The 15,591-nt window shown below is 40.3% G+C and overlaps 1 protein-coding gene across 1 annotated transcript in view; it reads right to left on the bottom strand.

Moving 5' to 3' along the window:
- KLHL12 (kelch like family member 12) overlaps positions 1-15,591 on the bottom strand; it is a 38,046-nt gene that overhangs the window by 9,873 nt on the left and 12,582 nt on the right. The window contains exons 4-8 of the mRNA XM_015408190.1: positions 14,261-14,478; positions 6,764-6,913; positions 4,662-4,776; positions 2,843-2,949; positions 942-1,137 (exon numbers count right to left, since the gene is read on the bottom strand). Coding sequence (XP_015263676.1) covers positions 942-1,137; positions 2,843-2,949; positions 4,662-4,776; positions 6,764-6,913; positions 14,261-14,478 — 786 coding nt within the window. The remainder of the gene's footprint in view (positions 1-941; positions 1,138-2,842; positions 2,950-4,661; positions 4,777-6,763; positions 6,914-14,260; positions 14,479-15,591) is intronic.

The raw sequence follows: 15,591 nt of genomic DNA, 5'->3' as shown, positions 1-15,591 counted from the left end.
TCTTATGTTCTTATGAGAGATGGCACAAGAATCTGATGACTTCATAATTGAACTGTCAACTCATTCAATTAAGTGTTTTCCTTTTAATGAACCGATTGAAATGTATCACAGTATCTACAATGAAACGTATATTGGCCAGATAACTTGGGTTAATTTAATGTCTTGGAAATAGTCTGAATTTACCTACATAAAACCACCTGACTAAAATTCAGGACGATGTCTGACAAAAATTAACTGTTTTATAAAATGAGCAGTCTACTTCTTACATCTGAAGTGAATGAAAGTTAACTAATACTTGGACCTAAGTAACATTGGTATTATTATTATTGTTGTTGTTGTTGTTATTATTGTTATTTATTAAATTTCTATCCCCCCCCCCTCCCAGCCAGGGCCAGCTCAGCATCTAATAGCTATGACTGGGCTTCCTACATTTTTACTACATAAATGGATGGCCTCCTAAAAACAACTTATCTCAAACGGCAAACACAGTAGTGCTAACTTTCATCATGAGTTTCTAATTAGGGTCTATCTTACTGAATTGCTGTCAATTATGATCCAGATAACAAACATAATGTAGATATTTGGGTCACATTCAGCATTCTGAAGACAGAGGAGCTTTAGGCAGTAGTATCAGTTTTGATCTTCACAAGTTCACCATTGTCACTAGGAAAGATGCGTGGTCTCTAAAATTATATACTGTGCAAGAGTGAAACTAAAAATTAATTACCATCCCAGGTTTAATTTTCTGTCTTTAGATGAAAGGCTTTCTCCCCCTTGTATTTGTACCTACGTGTGCTGCTCATCAACCATTACTAACTCTTTGAAAAGCTCCATTCTCCCTCCCATCACTGATCTGATTCCTAAAAGATTCTGGCATTCTAGAAGTCACACTGGCCACAATTCAGACAGCTTAGTATATCCATGTGTTACTTAGCCCATACCTCCCAGAGTGGTGGCTCCAGCTAGACCCCGTCTAACGTTCATTGGAGCCACAGAGTACCAGATGCTGTCTTCATCCGACGTATAATCCAAGCACTCCACAGAGCTGAGTCGAGAACGGCCATCGTAACCACCTATCACATATATTCGATCATGCAAGGATACTGTGGCAACGTAGCGTCTTTTACGACTGATGCTCTATGTGTGTTAGAAAAGAGAGAAAATGGAAACAAGAAACAAACTTGGCATCTGGGTTTACTGCAAGCTCTAGTACCAATGTCCATGTTCAAATTGGATGTTGTATTGCTGTAGGTGAGGAGTTGTTTGAGACCCAGAGGCCAACGTTGCTGCCACATACACCCAGATAACACAATCACTGAACCTAACAACATCAACTACACTATCTCGGGCTTATTCACTTGCTCATCTTCTAACATTGTATATGCCATTAAATGCCACCAATGCCCTTCAGTTCTCTACATAGGGCAAACAGGTAAAACCCTGCACCAAAGGATAAATGGGCACAAATCTGGCATCAAGAATCACAAGACTGAGAAACCTGTAGGAGAACACTTCAACCTCCCAGGGCACTCAGTGGGGGACCTCAAAGTAGCTGTTTTATTGCAAAGGAACTTCAGAAACAGATTGGAATGGGAGACTGCTGAATTACAAGTTATTACAACCCTCAGGACAATGGAACCCCCAGGGCTTAACGGAGATATTGGGTTCTAATCTCACTACACATACTAAGTAATTCAGTTTTCACTTATACCCAGAATTAAACTTTGTTGGTCTTGGAGGTGCCACTGGAAACTTAGTTCTCACATCTGTTTGTTAACTCTTTTATTGTTTGTATGCTAATTTGCTGCTATTCACAGATTTTACCAATTGTGTTATTCCAATCTTAGCTGTACTTATGCATGTTGACTCTAATTAGCCCTTCCTGTCAACTAACCCCCCCACCTATATGTAATGCTTGACAAAATATGTTTCAATGTATCTGAAGAAGTGTGCATCTACACATGCTAAGTCTCTCAGTTCTCGCTTATACCCAGATTTGAACTTTGTTGGTCTTGGAGGTGCCATTGGATTCAAACGAAGTTCTCACATCTGTTCGTAAACCCTTGTATTCTTATGTCCATTTGCTGCCATTCACAGGTCTTACCAACTGCTTTAATTCAATCTCAGCTATACTTATCGCACAGTTACTTATGCATCTTGACTCTAACTAGCCCTTCCTGGCAACTAACCCCCCTCTCTCTACCTATATGTAAGGCATAAGGAAAACTGTTTCAATGTATCTGATGAAGTGTGCACGCACACAAAACCTTATACCCAGAATTAAACTTTGTTGATCTTAAAGGTGCCACTGGACTCAAATTTTGTTCTACTGCTTCAGACTTAGAAAACTTCAATTTAACTTTTGGCTTGTTCTTAGAGTAAAGCCAAATTTAAATTCCAAATGTAATATTCCTTATTCTTCATCTGAACATACTTTTATACAAGGAGACTTTCCTACATTGATACTGCCTGTATGGATGTACTGCTTTTAATGTGTTCAGTCCACACACATATTCTCTGCAACTGTTATCTGGGAAGATGTTGTTTTAGGGGGAACAGTGGGGTTAGAATCTACAGGGGAAAAGATGCTGGGACAGGGTGAGGAATCTGAAAGCATAAACAGAGGGAGGAGAAAGGGCAAATCAGCACTGCAACTTCTCTGTTCTAAACTCCCTCCTCCTAAAGATGACTGTGCTTTTAAAAGTAGGTGCTGGGGCACAGTTTACATGCACTTGTACACAACAATCTAATTAGCTTGTTCATTTTGGTTACACAAGTTATTAAACTAGGTGCCTAGCATTTCTTATTGTCAAAAATGTGAGAAGGGTGACAAAATACTTACTGGTAGAAAACTCCACTCTTGTGTCTTTGGGTCATATTTCTCTACCACATCAATAGGTGATTGCTGACTTCCAAAGCCGCCGATTACTAAAAGAACTTCATTGGCACCTGTACAAAAATGGATCACACTACTAATATTATTTTTTTAGGAGGTTACCAAAAAAAATGTTGCATCTGCTTTGTTTCAAAGGAGGAGCGCAACACATAACCAACAGACTGACAATGCCAGGCTAAGCAGTTACACCCTTCTTAGTCCACTGAAGTCAACGGGCTCAGCAGAGCACAACTCTGTTTAGGATTGCAGCAGTGTGAGTGCTGGATTATAACCACTGTTGTTTTTTACCCCATGGTCAAGGCCAATAGTTAACTATTTTCAAAGGTTTAAAAGGCTGCTGTTAAAACAGGCTATATTTCTACTGGTTTCTTCTCAAGGCTAAAATTATATGGCCGTAAACTGCCAACCTAGCAGTTCGAAAGCAAGAAATTGCAAGTAGATAAATAGGTACCACTTCGGTGGGAAGGTAACAGCGTTCCGTGCGCCTTGGTGTTTAGTCATGCCGGCCACATGACCACGGAAACATCTTCAGACAGTGCTGGCTCTTCGGCTTTGAAACGGAGATGAGCACCGCAACCCTAGAGTCGGATTCGACTGGCTTTCGAGCAAGGGAACCTTTACCTTTACTTTAAACCCTGAACACAAAATCCAACTGTGGCTTTATGCCAAACAGAAGGGTGTTATTAATACCCATGTTGGTTGGTCTTTGTTGCTTTCTTTTTCTTTTCTGATGACTCATAGCTAGCTTGTGACTCATAGTTAGCTTGTGCCTCAATATAGCCTTTAGCTCTTTCTTGACAATGCTGCTGCCTACATCTGTGTATATGGGCTTTATTTTCTAGCTGGTATGTTATATACTTGCCCTTTGTGAGCTCATTTTACTGCTCCCAGTTAAATGTTCTAATTACCAAAATTTTTTGAATTAGAACCTAATGACATCTCTGAATTGCAGCCTGGGCAATAATTTGGTTGTTACATTCCAAAGCACCCTTGGAATGTTGCCTTTTTAAAAGCATTTTGAATCTCTCTGAACGTGCTCAGCTATTTGTCACCAAGGAAGTCCAGGGTTGTGATGCAGACGCAGGCACTGGCAAGCCACCTCCGAACATCTCTTGCCTTGAAAACCCTGTGGGATCGCTGTAAACTGGCTGCAACTTCACAGCACTTTCCACTAGCAATCTATTTGTAAACTGAAATTAGCACTGAGAATTTTCAGCATCTACAAATAAGAATATGTATGATAATCAGGCATGGGCTTAAGCTTTTGCAAGTCAACATGGAGCTAAGATATGCTTACTTATGAAAAGCTGATCTCAGGCGCTTATATTCACTATTCCTTTAGGAAAAGCTACATAAAACAGCCTATCTCTATAAAGCTATTGTTTAAATTATACTCTTTATGCCTGGACTGTCTTTATTGAACTCTAAGAGACTTGGTTCAAGAGTCCTGAACTTAGACAGCAAAAAATATGCCAGTTAGAACAATGCCAGTCCTTTCGTTCAGTTTTTTAACCAAAGACATAACGCAGGATAAACAACTTGTCCCAGCAATGTTAATCCACATCATATGCATAATTCTGAATGATCAAAAGAAAGATATCTTCAGGAAGATAAGTACTCTTTTAATCATCTAAGGCTACTGCCATGTAATATTAGTGGCTAAAATAATCATTCCAGGCGTGCCAGACAACCTTCAACATTTTGAATCTCTCCCAACACTGCACAATTCTCCAACTAATGTGATACCTATTCCTCTGATGCTTACCCAAACGTGCTCTGGTTCTGGGTCCCTGCATTTGGCTGCGAAGCTCAGGCCTTAGATGAAACTTCTTAGCCTCATCAACAAGGTCTCTGCACTGCAAGCTGCATCGAATAAAAGGCTAGGGAAGACATATAGATATCATACATTAAATTATAGGATTGTTTTGAAAAAATGTAAGTAAACAGTATGTGAAAAATCTACCTGGATGAGACACTGCAAGTGCCATGACTGGATCTCCGACACATTTTCTCCTGGTCAAAAGTTGCTGTGGGAAGCCCCACATTGGATCAGAGTTGCAGTGCAGATAATGGGTAGGCAGAGGTGGTCCTCCATGCCATTTTACTAACTAAAAAGCACCCCCTCCACCCCAATAGCTAGTATTTGACCTACTCATGGAAATATGCAAGAAGCGTTCAAGCAAAATGTATGTTTACCCCAGCAAGATAAACAGTGGATCGGGGATGGAGATTTAAGTCAAGAAAATGCTGCAGGATGAAAGAGTTACCTCCTACCCCAGGCTACAGCCCTAATCAGAATCAACTCTCACTGTGGCTGCTATTTACCAAGAAACCATGTGTTTTAGACCTTCCATTGTCTTATCTCTACTGACCCTGAGTCATTCAGAGGAGGACTGTGGTGTTCTGCCATGTAAATACTGTTTTTGTATTTTATTTCTATGTTTTAATGTGAAGTTTTAAATATATGTTGCTGTGATCTAAAATGTAGGCCTGTAGGGTAAGAAAAGGGGGACTGGATGGGTGAGTGAAATATAACACATTTCACTCACCCATAGCAGACTGGATGGTAGCTGTACCCTAGAGGGGCAGAGTTGACGGCTTTGTTCAGAGAGAGGCTTTGTGTGAGAGTTAGTGCTGAGCAGTGTGTGTGTGGAGAAACAAACTGAGGTGCTGTAGAGTGTGTGAGATAAATTTGTGTTCTGTGTGGAAGCTATTACCCTTGGTGGCAAGTTGTTAAGCTTTGTGGAATTTACTGGCCAATGGGCTAATTAATTAAATAAGCCTGTATGGTTAGGTCTATCTAAGGAACCATTATGCTTAAGTTACCTATCTGAAACATTACACTTATTAACCATACAGAAACCATTGTGCTGTTTGGCTTATAAATAAACTCTATTCATGTTTAAGAAAAATAACTTTATTTTATAGTAAAGGATCCCCTTTTACATCAGAGCTACCCCCATGCACTGACTGTTCTGTCAATCTAACATAAAGCCATAAGCCATCCTGTTCTTTTGGTCTACCTAAGAATTCTAAGGCGAGAGCCTTTGGTGTCAGTGACAATAAGGAAGTCAAGGAGGCAGCAGAACACACATCAGCTTAGAGCACTACAGGGAGGTGCCTTTACAGAGGTTACACATAAAGAGATCACTCACAGAAAAGAGCAATAACATTATGAGGACTGATGGGGTACAGACTTGAATTCTGCTATGTCAGTGTACCACCACTTTCTGCATAACGCATAGACCTGCTTTTATTTTCTCCCAAACGACTGACCTGGAACATCTTTGCAATTTCTTTTATTCACAAGAGTCATGGCTACATCCAATGTAATTTGTTTTATAACATATTAAGACATTCATTTTTATGCATGTGCAAATTTCCCTATGATCATAACCACCATCAAAACATTCATGCATTCAGAAAAATTACATCAAATCAGTCAGCTGCATTATCCTAGACATTAAAACCAATGAATCGATAGCCACTTTTAAGTTCTCTCCTCCCCAATAAGCATTTCCTGAGAAGCAGGAAAAATGTAACAAAAGATCATCTGTAAAGACACAATGCTGGATCCTACCAGCTTTCCACTAACAGAACCAGATATTTCCCCATCTTTCTCTTTCCCCAGCAGCCCTTCTGAACACCTGAAAAGGCTATGAAGATATCGGGGGACCCAGTTGGACAAAAAGCCATGTGGCTGCAGTGGAGAGGGGAAGCAGGTGAAATCACCCCTCCTCCCTTTTGCACCAGTGGAAAGCTGTGAGGATTTAACCCAGGGCACTACTATTGCAAGTCAGTTCTTTTATAATTCAGCAGCAACATTAGTGAGTCCACAGAGTGCTTAAATAAGACTATTGTCCCTACCTCCGTGTCTATGACATCGGTTATGTAGCGCGGGGTGAGAAGCGGCATGCGGACGTACTGCAGAAGCTCAGGCAAGGATGCTTCCCTTTCCTTCTTTGAATGCTTCACCCAGTTAATGACTGCCTCAAAGACAGGCTCTTCAGAATCCACCTAAAGAAAAGGCACAGTATTGATTAATCTTGTGCAGATCAGATGGCCTTGACACAGGAGGAAAGACTGCTGCACAGGCTGAATACAGGTGGCACCTATGTCGTGGACTGCACCACCAGGACCTTTTTGCACTTCATACAGTCTAACAAAGTAAATTTGCATAACGCTATGCAATCCTTCGCAAAGTGATGCTGTAAAACTATTACACAGACTGGACTTTGCAGACAGTATTCCCCCATGTAATCCAATGCCAAGTTATTCCAATCAAAGCCTATTCAAACCAACAAGATGAGACTGGAGTAACTCTTCACAGGATTGCAACGTTAGTGCAATTTTTCAGTTTTGCTTAACATCCAATCTGATGACGAGCCTGGGGAACTCAAGGTTTCTTGCTACTTCACAATGTTTCAGTTAGTCCTCCTAATAAAGTTATTGTGCTTCTGCTGCTTTCTTTTATTGGACCAACACAATTGCCTGTAAGTTTTGTCTTTTGTGGGAGAAGACACATTTGTCTCAACTCTCACATCATAAACTGTTATTTATTTATCACTCTTCACTGAACTGCCACTGTGTGGCTGCACAAAAGAAAACAAATAATATTTCTTCCAGGGGGGAATGGCTTTTTAATTAAAAAAATGGAACTCTGCTCTTGAGTGCTCTCACAGAAAAAATACACAGAAGTAGGATGATGCTGAGAATGTTTTTTTTTAATGTTAAATTTGTCTTGATTTTTATTCTGCTGATTACAAAAGGCTAATAATATAGTAGCAACATTAGAGTGCATGAAGGCTAAAAGTCCATGTAAAGGCTAAAGAACTGGCACAAATAGAAATTTTAAAATAACCTTTGCCAGAGATAACACATTTTCTTCAAGACCCACAGCTCTCTTCATCAGATAAGAGTTCAAATGGATATTTCTGAGTCTTTATATCCCAGTCAGAAGGTGGGAGGGGGAGGAACTCAAGATGCAAAAGTACAATGCATATTTCAGTCAGCTTGATTACAGCAGAGGGGAAATGCTTGGGACCTGAAAATTAACCTGTACTGAAATAAGAATCCTATGTCCTTGTTCAGCCTGGGGGAGGGTCCATTGTTCTGAAATTGTGAATGAACTCAAGTGCAGCAATCTCATGTTGTAATCTCCCTTTGAAGCTTCTCTGTTTGAGGACTGCCACTCTTAGGTCTACATGACCCACCAGTGGTGTTCTGTTTCGTTTGGGCCTATCTTGTAGGAGATTGTCCCTTGGTATCATTCTGGCTTTGTTTCCTTACTATATCAGGTGAGTATTGTAATTCCAAAAATTTCTGTTGTAGATTCTGCAAGTGAGAATCTGTCTGAGGGATCATGACAGATGTGGCTGTAGCATAGAGCTTGGCTGGCTGTAGGTGATGGATCATGTGGTGTGTTTGCAATGGTGACTGGAGGTATGCAGATGTTTGCTGATGCGTAAATTTTCAGTACAAGGTAGTTTTTATGCTTCCATTATGTACTTGTACAGTGGAGTCTAGATTTCTTGTGAGAATTTTCTCCTGTGCTTCTTTCCCATGTGCCCAAATTATGAAAATGTCATCAATAAATCTCAGGTACAAGAGGGGTGTTAATGGATGTGAGCTGAAGAAGTGCTGACCCAGGTTAGCCATGAACATGTTAGCGTATTGTGGTGCCATGAGGGTGCCCATGGCTGTGCCATTGATCTGAAGGAATAAATCCTCACCAAATCTGAAGCAGTTGTGGCTAAGAACAAACTGGCAGAGCTTGGTAGTGAGGTGGTCATGGTGTTGTCGGAGATGGGTGTTCCTAATAGCTTGTTGCAGATGTTGGTATACAGAGACTCAACCATGGTAACCAAAATCGTGTTTCCTGGAAGATTTCTTAACAGATTGGATTTTCTATGGAAGTCTGTGGTGTCTCACACATAACTTGGGGCAGTGATGGCATGGGGTCTGAGAATGGAGTCCATGTAACCCGTCACCCCGACGGTAATAGTGCCTAGGCCTGCAACAACAGGGCATCCTGGGTTGCTAGGCTTGTGTATTTTGGGCAAAAGATAGACAATGCCTGGTCAAGTTCTGTCCATATAGTTCTGTTCCTGTATGAGCATTGGTAATTCTTTCATAATCCTGTTTAGTTCTTTTTGGTATTCCTGAGTGGGGTCTGAGGATAGTCGTTTGTAAGACAGTAGTATTGGAGAGGTATCTTTTGGCTTCCTGAATGTAGTCTGCTTTGTGCATGATGACAACTTTTCCTCCTTTGTTAGCCTCTGTAATAATGATGTCCATATTGTTTCTTTGGCGGGGGGGACTCTCTGTACTACTGTTCCAGTGTGGAATAAAAGTTTTTAAAAGTAATAAAAAACATGCTTCACTGGTAGAAGAGTCTAACATAAAAGAAAGAAACTCTGAATATGTTAATAGGTTTTTAGCTCTCATACCTAGCTCTTCCACCTAGATCAATGGGGTGGGTGTGTTTCCAACAGAAAGTTTCATGGAGATTAAGGCTCTAACACTAAAGAATTTATGCACATGTGCCTATAAAGCAGTCTAATCAGTTCAAAGACTTGTTTCACAGCTTGAATCACAGAGGAATTCTTAAGAGAAATGACACTTAACTGATTATCACAAGAACTGTGAGCCGAACACATTCATATTCTGAGTAAGGTAATTATGAACTTTGGTGGCATTGCTATTTAAAGCAGACTGAACTACAACTTTAAGGTTGACAATGCAAAAATTGAAATTGTTCAAAATTTTCTATTCCTTGGCTCCATCATCAACTAAAAGGGAGAAATCAGAAGAAAACTGAGACTGAGGAAGGGCAGCCATGAAGGATCTAGAAAAGATCACTAAGTGCAAGGATGTGTTGCTGGCAACCAAGATCAAGTTAATTCATGCCACAGTATTCCCCATTACTATGCATGGTTATGAAAATTGGACAAAATTGGACAATGAAGAAAGATGACAGGAAAAAAGTCGATTCATCTAAAATGTGGTGTTGGAGGAGAGTTTTACAGATACCACGGACCACCAGAAAGATAAAAAAGTGGGCCTGAACTCTCCCTAGAAGCTAAAAGGGCTAAACTGAGGCTATCAAACTTTGGTTGCTTTATGAGAAGACAAGAGTCACTGGAGAAGACAATAATGCTAGGGAAAGTTGAAGGCAGCAGGAAAAGAGGAAGACCCAACATGAGATGGATGGCCACTGCTGAGGAAGCCACAGCCCTTCATTTGCAAGACCTGAGCAAGGCTGTTAATGACAGGATGTTTTAGTGGACATTAATTCATAGGACAGCCATAAATCAGAAGTGACTTGACAGCCCTTTACACACACACACACACGCACACACAGTGGTGGAACTGTTGATCCAGAAATTGTTATCAGGGTAAGCTGAAAGAAGAAACAAATAAATCGTAGGAAGGAACACATTAATTGCTGCAGTTCTGCCAAACCATTAAAACTGAAAGGATTACCATTTGTTTAGATCTTATACATCACCCTTGAATATTTCTTTCTTTATTTACAGAATTGATAAACCACCTTTCTGCCCCTCCAAGGCAGGTCACAATTTAAATATACATGATAAAATTATATTAAAAAACCATTAAAACCAACATCCTCCCAAACAAACATAATTAAAACCATTTAGAAAAAGAGTTAAAAACAATTAAAATACATACAAAATAGTTATAATGCATACAAAACAAAAAACATTAGTTAAGAAGGAGGGATCACTGAGAAAATGCATGGTAATTCTGATGAGGTCTTTATAATTATGTTCTATATGTCCCTAGGTACCTCTGCATGTTTTGACTGAAGACTGTTGACTATTCCACTCTAATTCTCTTTTGGGATGGATCCTTACTTTTGTGAAAAAACAGAGTTCATGGGCACAGTTTCTTCCCCACCTTGACCTTGGTGCATGCTGTGCTCCTTCCCTGATATTCTGCAGAGGGTCAAGGGACAGACCCACCTATCAAAACACCATGCCACACTGTTGGCTGCAATAAGAAAGGGAAAACAGAACAAAATCACCCTCTCCTTTCTTGCATGAACAGAACAAGCCTCTGAGTTTTGCCTGCTCTTTGTTTGATAAAAGGGCAGGGAGGAGTGCTTTCACTCGATTCCCCCTTCTTCTTACAGCCTCTGATCTGCACAATACTCTGTTCAGGAGAGCCCCATGGACCTTAGCTGAAGGTTATTTTTAAAGGGGGGAGCAGGAGGATTGGAATCCATAATTGCAGCCATCAAGGTTTCTGAGTGAGTTATCCTGTTCATTTACTATATAACATGGGGGGGGGGGAAACATTATTTGATCACATTTTGCAAAAGTGAACCAACAAAGCCTTAGCTCATTTTAAATCTTAAAAACACTTAGACATTGAAGTCTCTGATAGGTGCATAGCTGAAGACACTAGATGGCGGTGGAACGGCACTGGAAAGGATCTTGCAGTATTTCGGAATAAATAGTGTTCATATTTGAAGAGTCAGGCTTGATTTAAAGGTAATGCTGACAAAGCAAACAAAAAAGTCATTATGTGATTTTGTACATTCCCAGTGTATCATTTTAAATGGGCTGCTGCATAAGCTTAATTAACAAAGCTGAGCAAGATGCACTTGGGTTGCAGACATTCAGGTAATGTAGGTTTGGTACAAGAATCAGAAGGAGGCTTCATAAGTTATGAAGTTTAAAAAAGTCTTTCCTAGATTCCGGCAACACTACTGAAGACTTGTTTTCCTATTATATGCCATTAAATTTTTATCTTCTCATTACCCTATTTATTCAGATATTTATACCCTGCTCTTTCTCCTATGAGTGTACAGTGTTTTTTCTTCTCAATTTTATCCCAACAATTCTGTGAGGCAGGTTATACTGAGAGAGAGAGATTTTTTTAAAAAATAACATTTTATTAAGTTTTAAAGTAAATATACAGAAATATGAAGGAAAAACGTTAATAAAAACATTAGTGGATGACACCTTAGCTTAACGACATCTAATGGTGCATAATAACCGTTTTAGTACACTTTAGTTTTGATATTAACACAATATTGAGTCTACTTTGAACAGTGCCCATTTCTCACAGATTATCTTTTCTGCGTCCATTTTTTCGAGGAAAGGAAGCCATTTGTCTAATGGATCTAATAATGTGCTCTCAAGTGTTGATCTAAGAGTAAATACTGTAAATTTTTCTAGAGTAAAACAATCCCATATTTTCTCATACCACTGGGCTATTGATGGGGGTTGCTTACTTTTCCATTGCTGAGCGATGACTGCTTTGGCAGCCGTTAAGAGAACAATAACTAATTCTCTACGTATTTTAGGTATTTGTTCGGATTCCCAGAAATGTAGCAGTATCGGTAACGGGTTAAAGGGTGTAACGATTCCTGTGATGTGTTTTATTGATTGTAGTATTTGTTTCCAGAAGTTTTGAATGTGAACACATTCCCACCATGTATGGAGGAATGAGCCCTTAACTCCACATTGCTTCCAGCAGAGAGGACTTATGTTAGAAGTCATATGGGCCAGTCGTACCGGAGTCAAGTACCATCTAAATAATACTTTGTTTGCAGCGGCTTGAATTTTTACTGATTTGGAGATATGGCTAGTGGTGTGCCATATCTGATTCCATTGCTCATCTTGAAGATTTATTTTGAGCTCTTTATGCCAGGCCACTTGGTAGCTAGCCATTTGTTTGGATTTGAGGTTCGTCAGAATTGAGTATATTTTGGATATGAGACCTTTTTTGGGAGTATCCTTGTTCCCTCTGAGAGAGAGTGATTGGCCCAGGGTCACACAGCAAGTTTCCATGGCAGAATAGAGATTCATACCAGGACCTCCTAAATCCTAGTGCAACATTATTAAGTTAAGACAGCCCCCTTCAGAGGCTTTTAAAGATATTTTTGGCCATTCAGGGGCTCAATATGATTAGTTAGGTGTCTTTGTTAATTTTTTTTACTGTTTTTACTGTTTTTAAATGTTCTTACATTATTTTATATTAATCTTATATTAATCTTATATTTTTTTGTATCTTACTGTTTTATAATTGCTGTGAACCGCCCAGAGAGCAGAGATCCATCACTGGCTATTAGCCACAAGGTATGGATAGGAGCTCTGGGGCAAGTGATGCTGGGGGTGGGGGGGGGGGCAACAGTGGGAGAGCTTCTAGTGTCCTGGTCCCACTGCTGGACCTTCTGATGGCACCTGGTATTTTTGGCCACTGTGTGACAGAGTGTTGGACTAGATGGGCCATTGATCCAACACTGGCTTCTCTTATGTTCCTTATGTTCTTATGACTATGGGCAGTATAAAAATGAAATAAATAATAATAATAATTAACACCACACTGATGCATCACAGAATAGCATTTTGTTGTTTCTCAATATATTGTTATAATAATCACTGTTATCAGGTTTTCTGAATTCTCAGGCTTTTTTAAAGTGAGTCTATAGCCCAGGGGTGGCCAAACTTCCTTAACGTAAGAGCCACACAGCATAAATGTCAGATGTTTGAGAGCTGCAAGACATGAACAAATATTACACATTTTTACTGGGAAATATGCAGATTAACTTTTTATTAACATTAAATGAGATTGCCAAACATAATAACAAAAGTGGTAAAAGCAGATATTGATAATGATATTTATTTGTCCAATGATATTTGTTTGCTAATTATATTTAGCTTCCCCAGCTGCCCTGCCGGGAGCTGCACAATATGTGTGAAAGAGCCGCATGCAGCTCCCGAGCCACAGTTTGACCACCCCTGCTACAGCCTTTTGGGTGTGGATATATACGTAAAAAAGCATGTCTTCACAACAAAAAGGTGATAGAAACTTCAATTTTAAAAAAATGAAAACTGGGAATTTAATGATATAACAATATTCAACTTCCAGTTTTAAGGGAAAAAAACGGGAAAAACCCTTGTGGTAGAGGGGGATAGCTGCTGCCAGGGGATTGGGTCAAGGAGGCTACGGGGAAACCTGTCACATGGAACCCCTGCTGCTGCTGCTGCTGCACTCTTATCAACAAGCCTGTTCCTGTGTGAAAAAGACTTCATCAGGTATGAAAAAAAAACAGCCTGAGATTTTCACTAGTTAATATTCCTAATTCTTTTTTTAAAAAGTCAAAGCAGTACATGAATGAAATAAATCGAACCCTAACTGAAAATCAATAAAACTACAAGAAAATAACAACAATATACAGCCAAACAGTTAAAAAGCAGATAAAAGACAAGCAAAACGGGGGACAGATCAGCCACTGATACTATTTCACTTGTTAATCCTGGGGTTCTGCTTGTCCTGTGTCAAAGCTGAGCAACATCTCTTAGCTCCTTGTGCCATAAAGCTAACTTTTACCTGAATCTCGTCACATTTAATGAGCTTCTCCACTTCTTCTTGGCTTAACAGGATGAACTCTTCATGCTGAACTACATCTGGGAAATGCTTCTGGCTGAATACCTCCGCTGCCTGCATTAAATCGACACAATTGTGTGTTTCGGCGAAATCTCGGATCCCCAAGCAGTTGGATGGATCCAGCTGGCTTTCCAGGAATTCACAACAAGCCTGCTTCACCCCTATAAGGAAATGGAATGATTATTTGTATTTCAGTTGGCCTAGCCACAAGTACTTCAGAGAGCAATGTCTGCTTTCGAAGTGAGAAAACTAACCACACACTAAAAAGGTAATTTTTACAGCACTAAATTCTGGCTAATGAGAAGCCATCCTATTATCTCTGCAGCTTTTAAGTTAACTGAATCATTAGAGCAATTGTTTCGTTATTTGGTTTCCTACATGAGGCTATACACATCACTGGGTGACGCTTGATCCTGACCTGGCTTATGGAGAAAGTTGGGCACTAATATCAACTATCTTCAGGTCTTCTGAGCAAAGCAGGGATAAGGGGGGGGGGGGGGGGGGGGGGAGAATTATATCTGAATGTTACTGCCGTGGTCAGGCATAGTGCATTTAAAAAAAAGTATATGGTATGATTACTAAGATTTTAACCACTGAAGAACACCACGTGGCCAAAATACGTTTGATTTGGTTTACATGTATTTCATGCGATTTGTAAATGTACCTGGTCATAGGAATGATATGTGCAACTGTATGACATCACTGTTTATATATAAACTAGCAGTAAAGCCCGTTGTGAAAGCAATACAACGGGATCTAGAAAGAGGCTCTGGGGGAGTGCTCTGGCTTTGGGCAAACAGTGTCAATTTGCTGTGGTGACCTCAGCAGGGTATAATGACAGAGTCCACTGTTTTCTCCAGAGGAACTGATCTCTGCTACCTGAAGAGCAGTTGTAATTGTGAGTGATCTGTAGCCCTCACCTGGAGATTGGCAACAATTGTTACCCAGGACAAAATGGCTGGTTTGGAGGGTGGAGTCTATGGCAGTGTACCTGTCTGAGGCCCCACCCCTCCTCAAACCTCACCCTCTTCAGGCTCCATCCCTCAAGTCTCCAGGAATTTCCCATCTGGAGTTGGCAACCCTATCAGGATTGGCCCCAATGTGTTTTCTCCCAAAGGCCAAAGTAGGTGACAGGACCAAGCTTAGTTGCCTACCAACAGGCACTGAGGGGAATGTAGGGTTGCCAGCTCTAAGGAGGGAAATACCTGGAGGCTTGGGGGGTGGATTCTGTAGAGGGCCGGGCAACGGAGGCATCGGCCTTCCGTCGCCCGCCT

Source organism: Gekko japonicus, unplaced genomic scaffold (genome assembly GCF_001447785.1).
Source record: "Gekko japonicus isolate JY-2015 unplaced genomic scaffold, Gekko_japonicus_V1.1 scaffold211, whole genome shotgun sequence".
Lineage (NCBI taxonomy): Eukaryota > Metazoa > Chordata > Lepidosauria > Squamata > Gekkonidae > Gekko > Gekko japonicus.
This window is presented reverse-complemented; position numbering and strand designations above follow the sequence as displayed.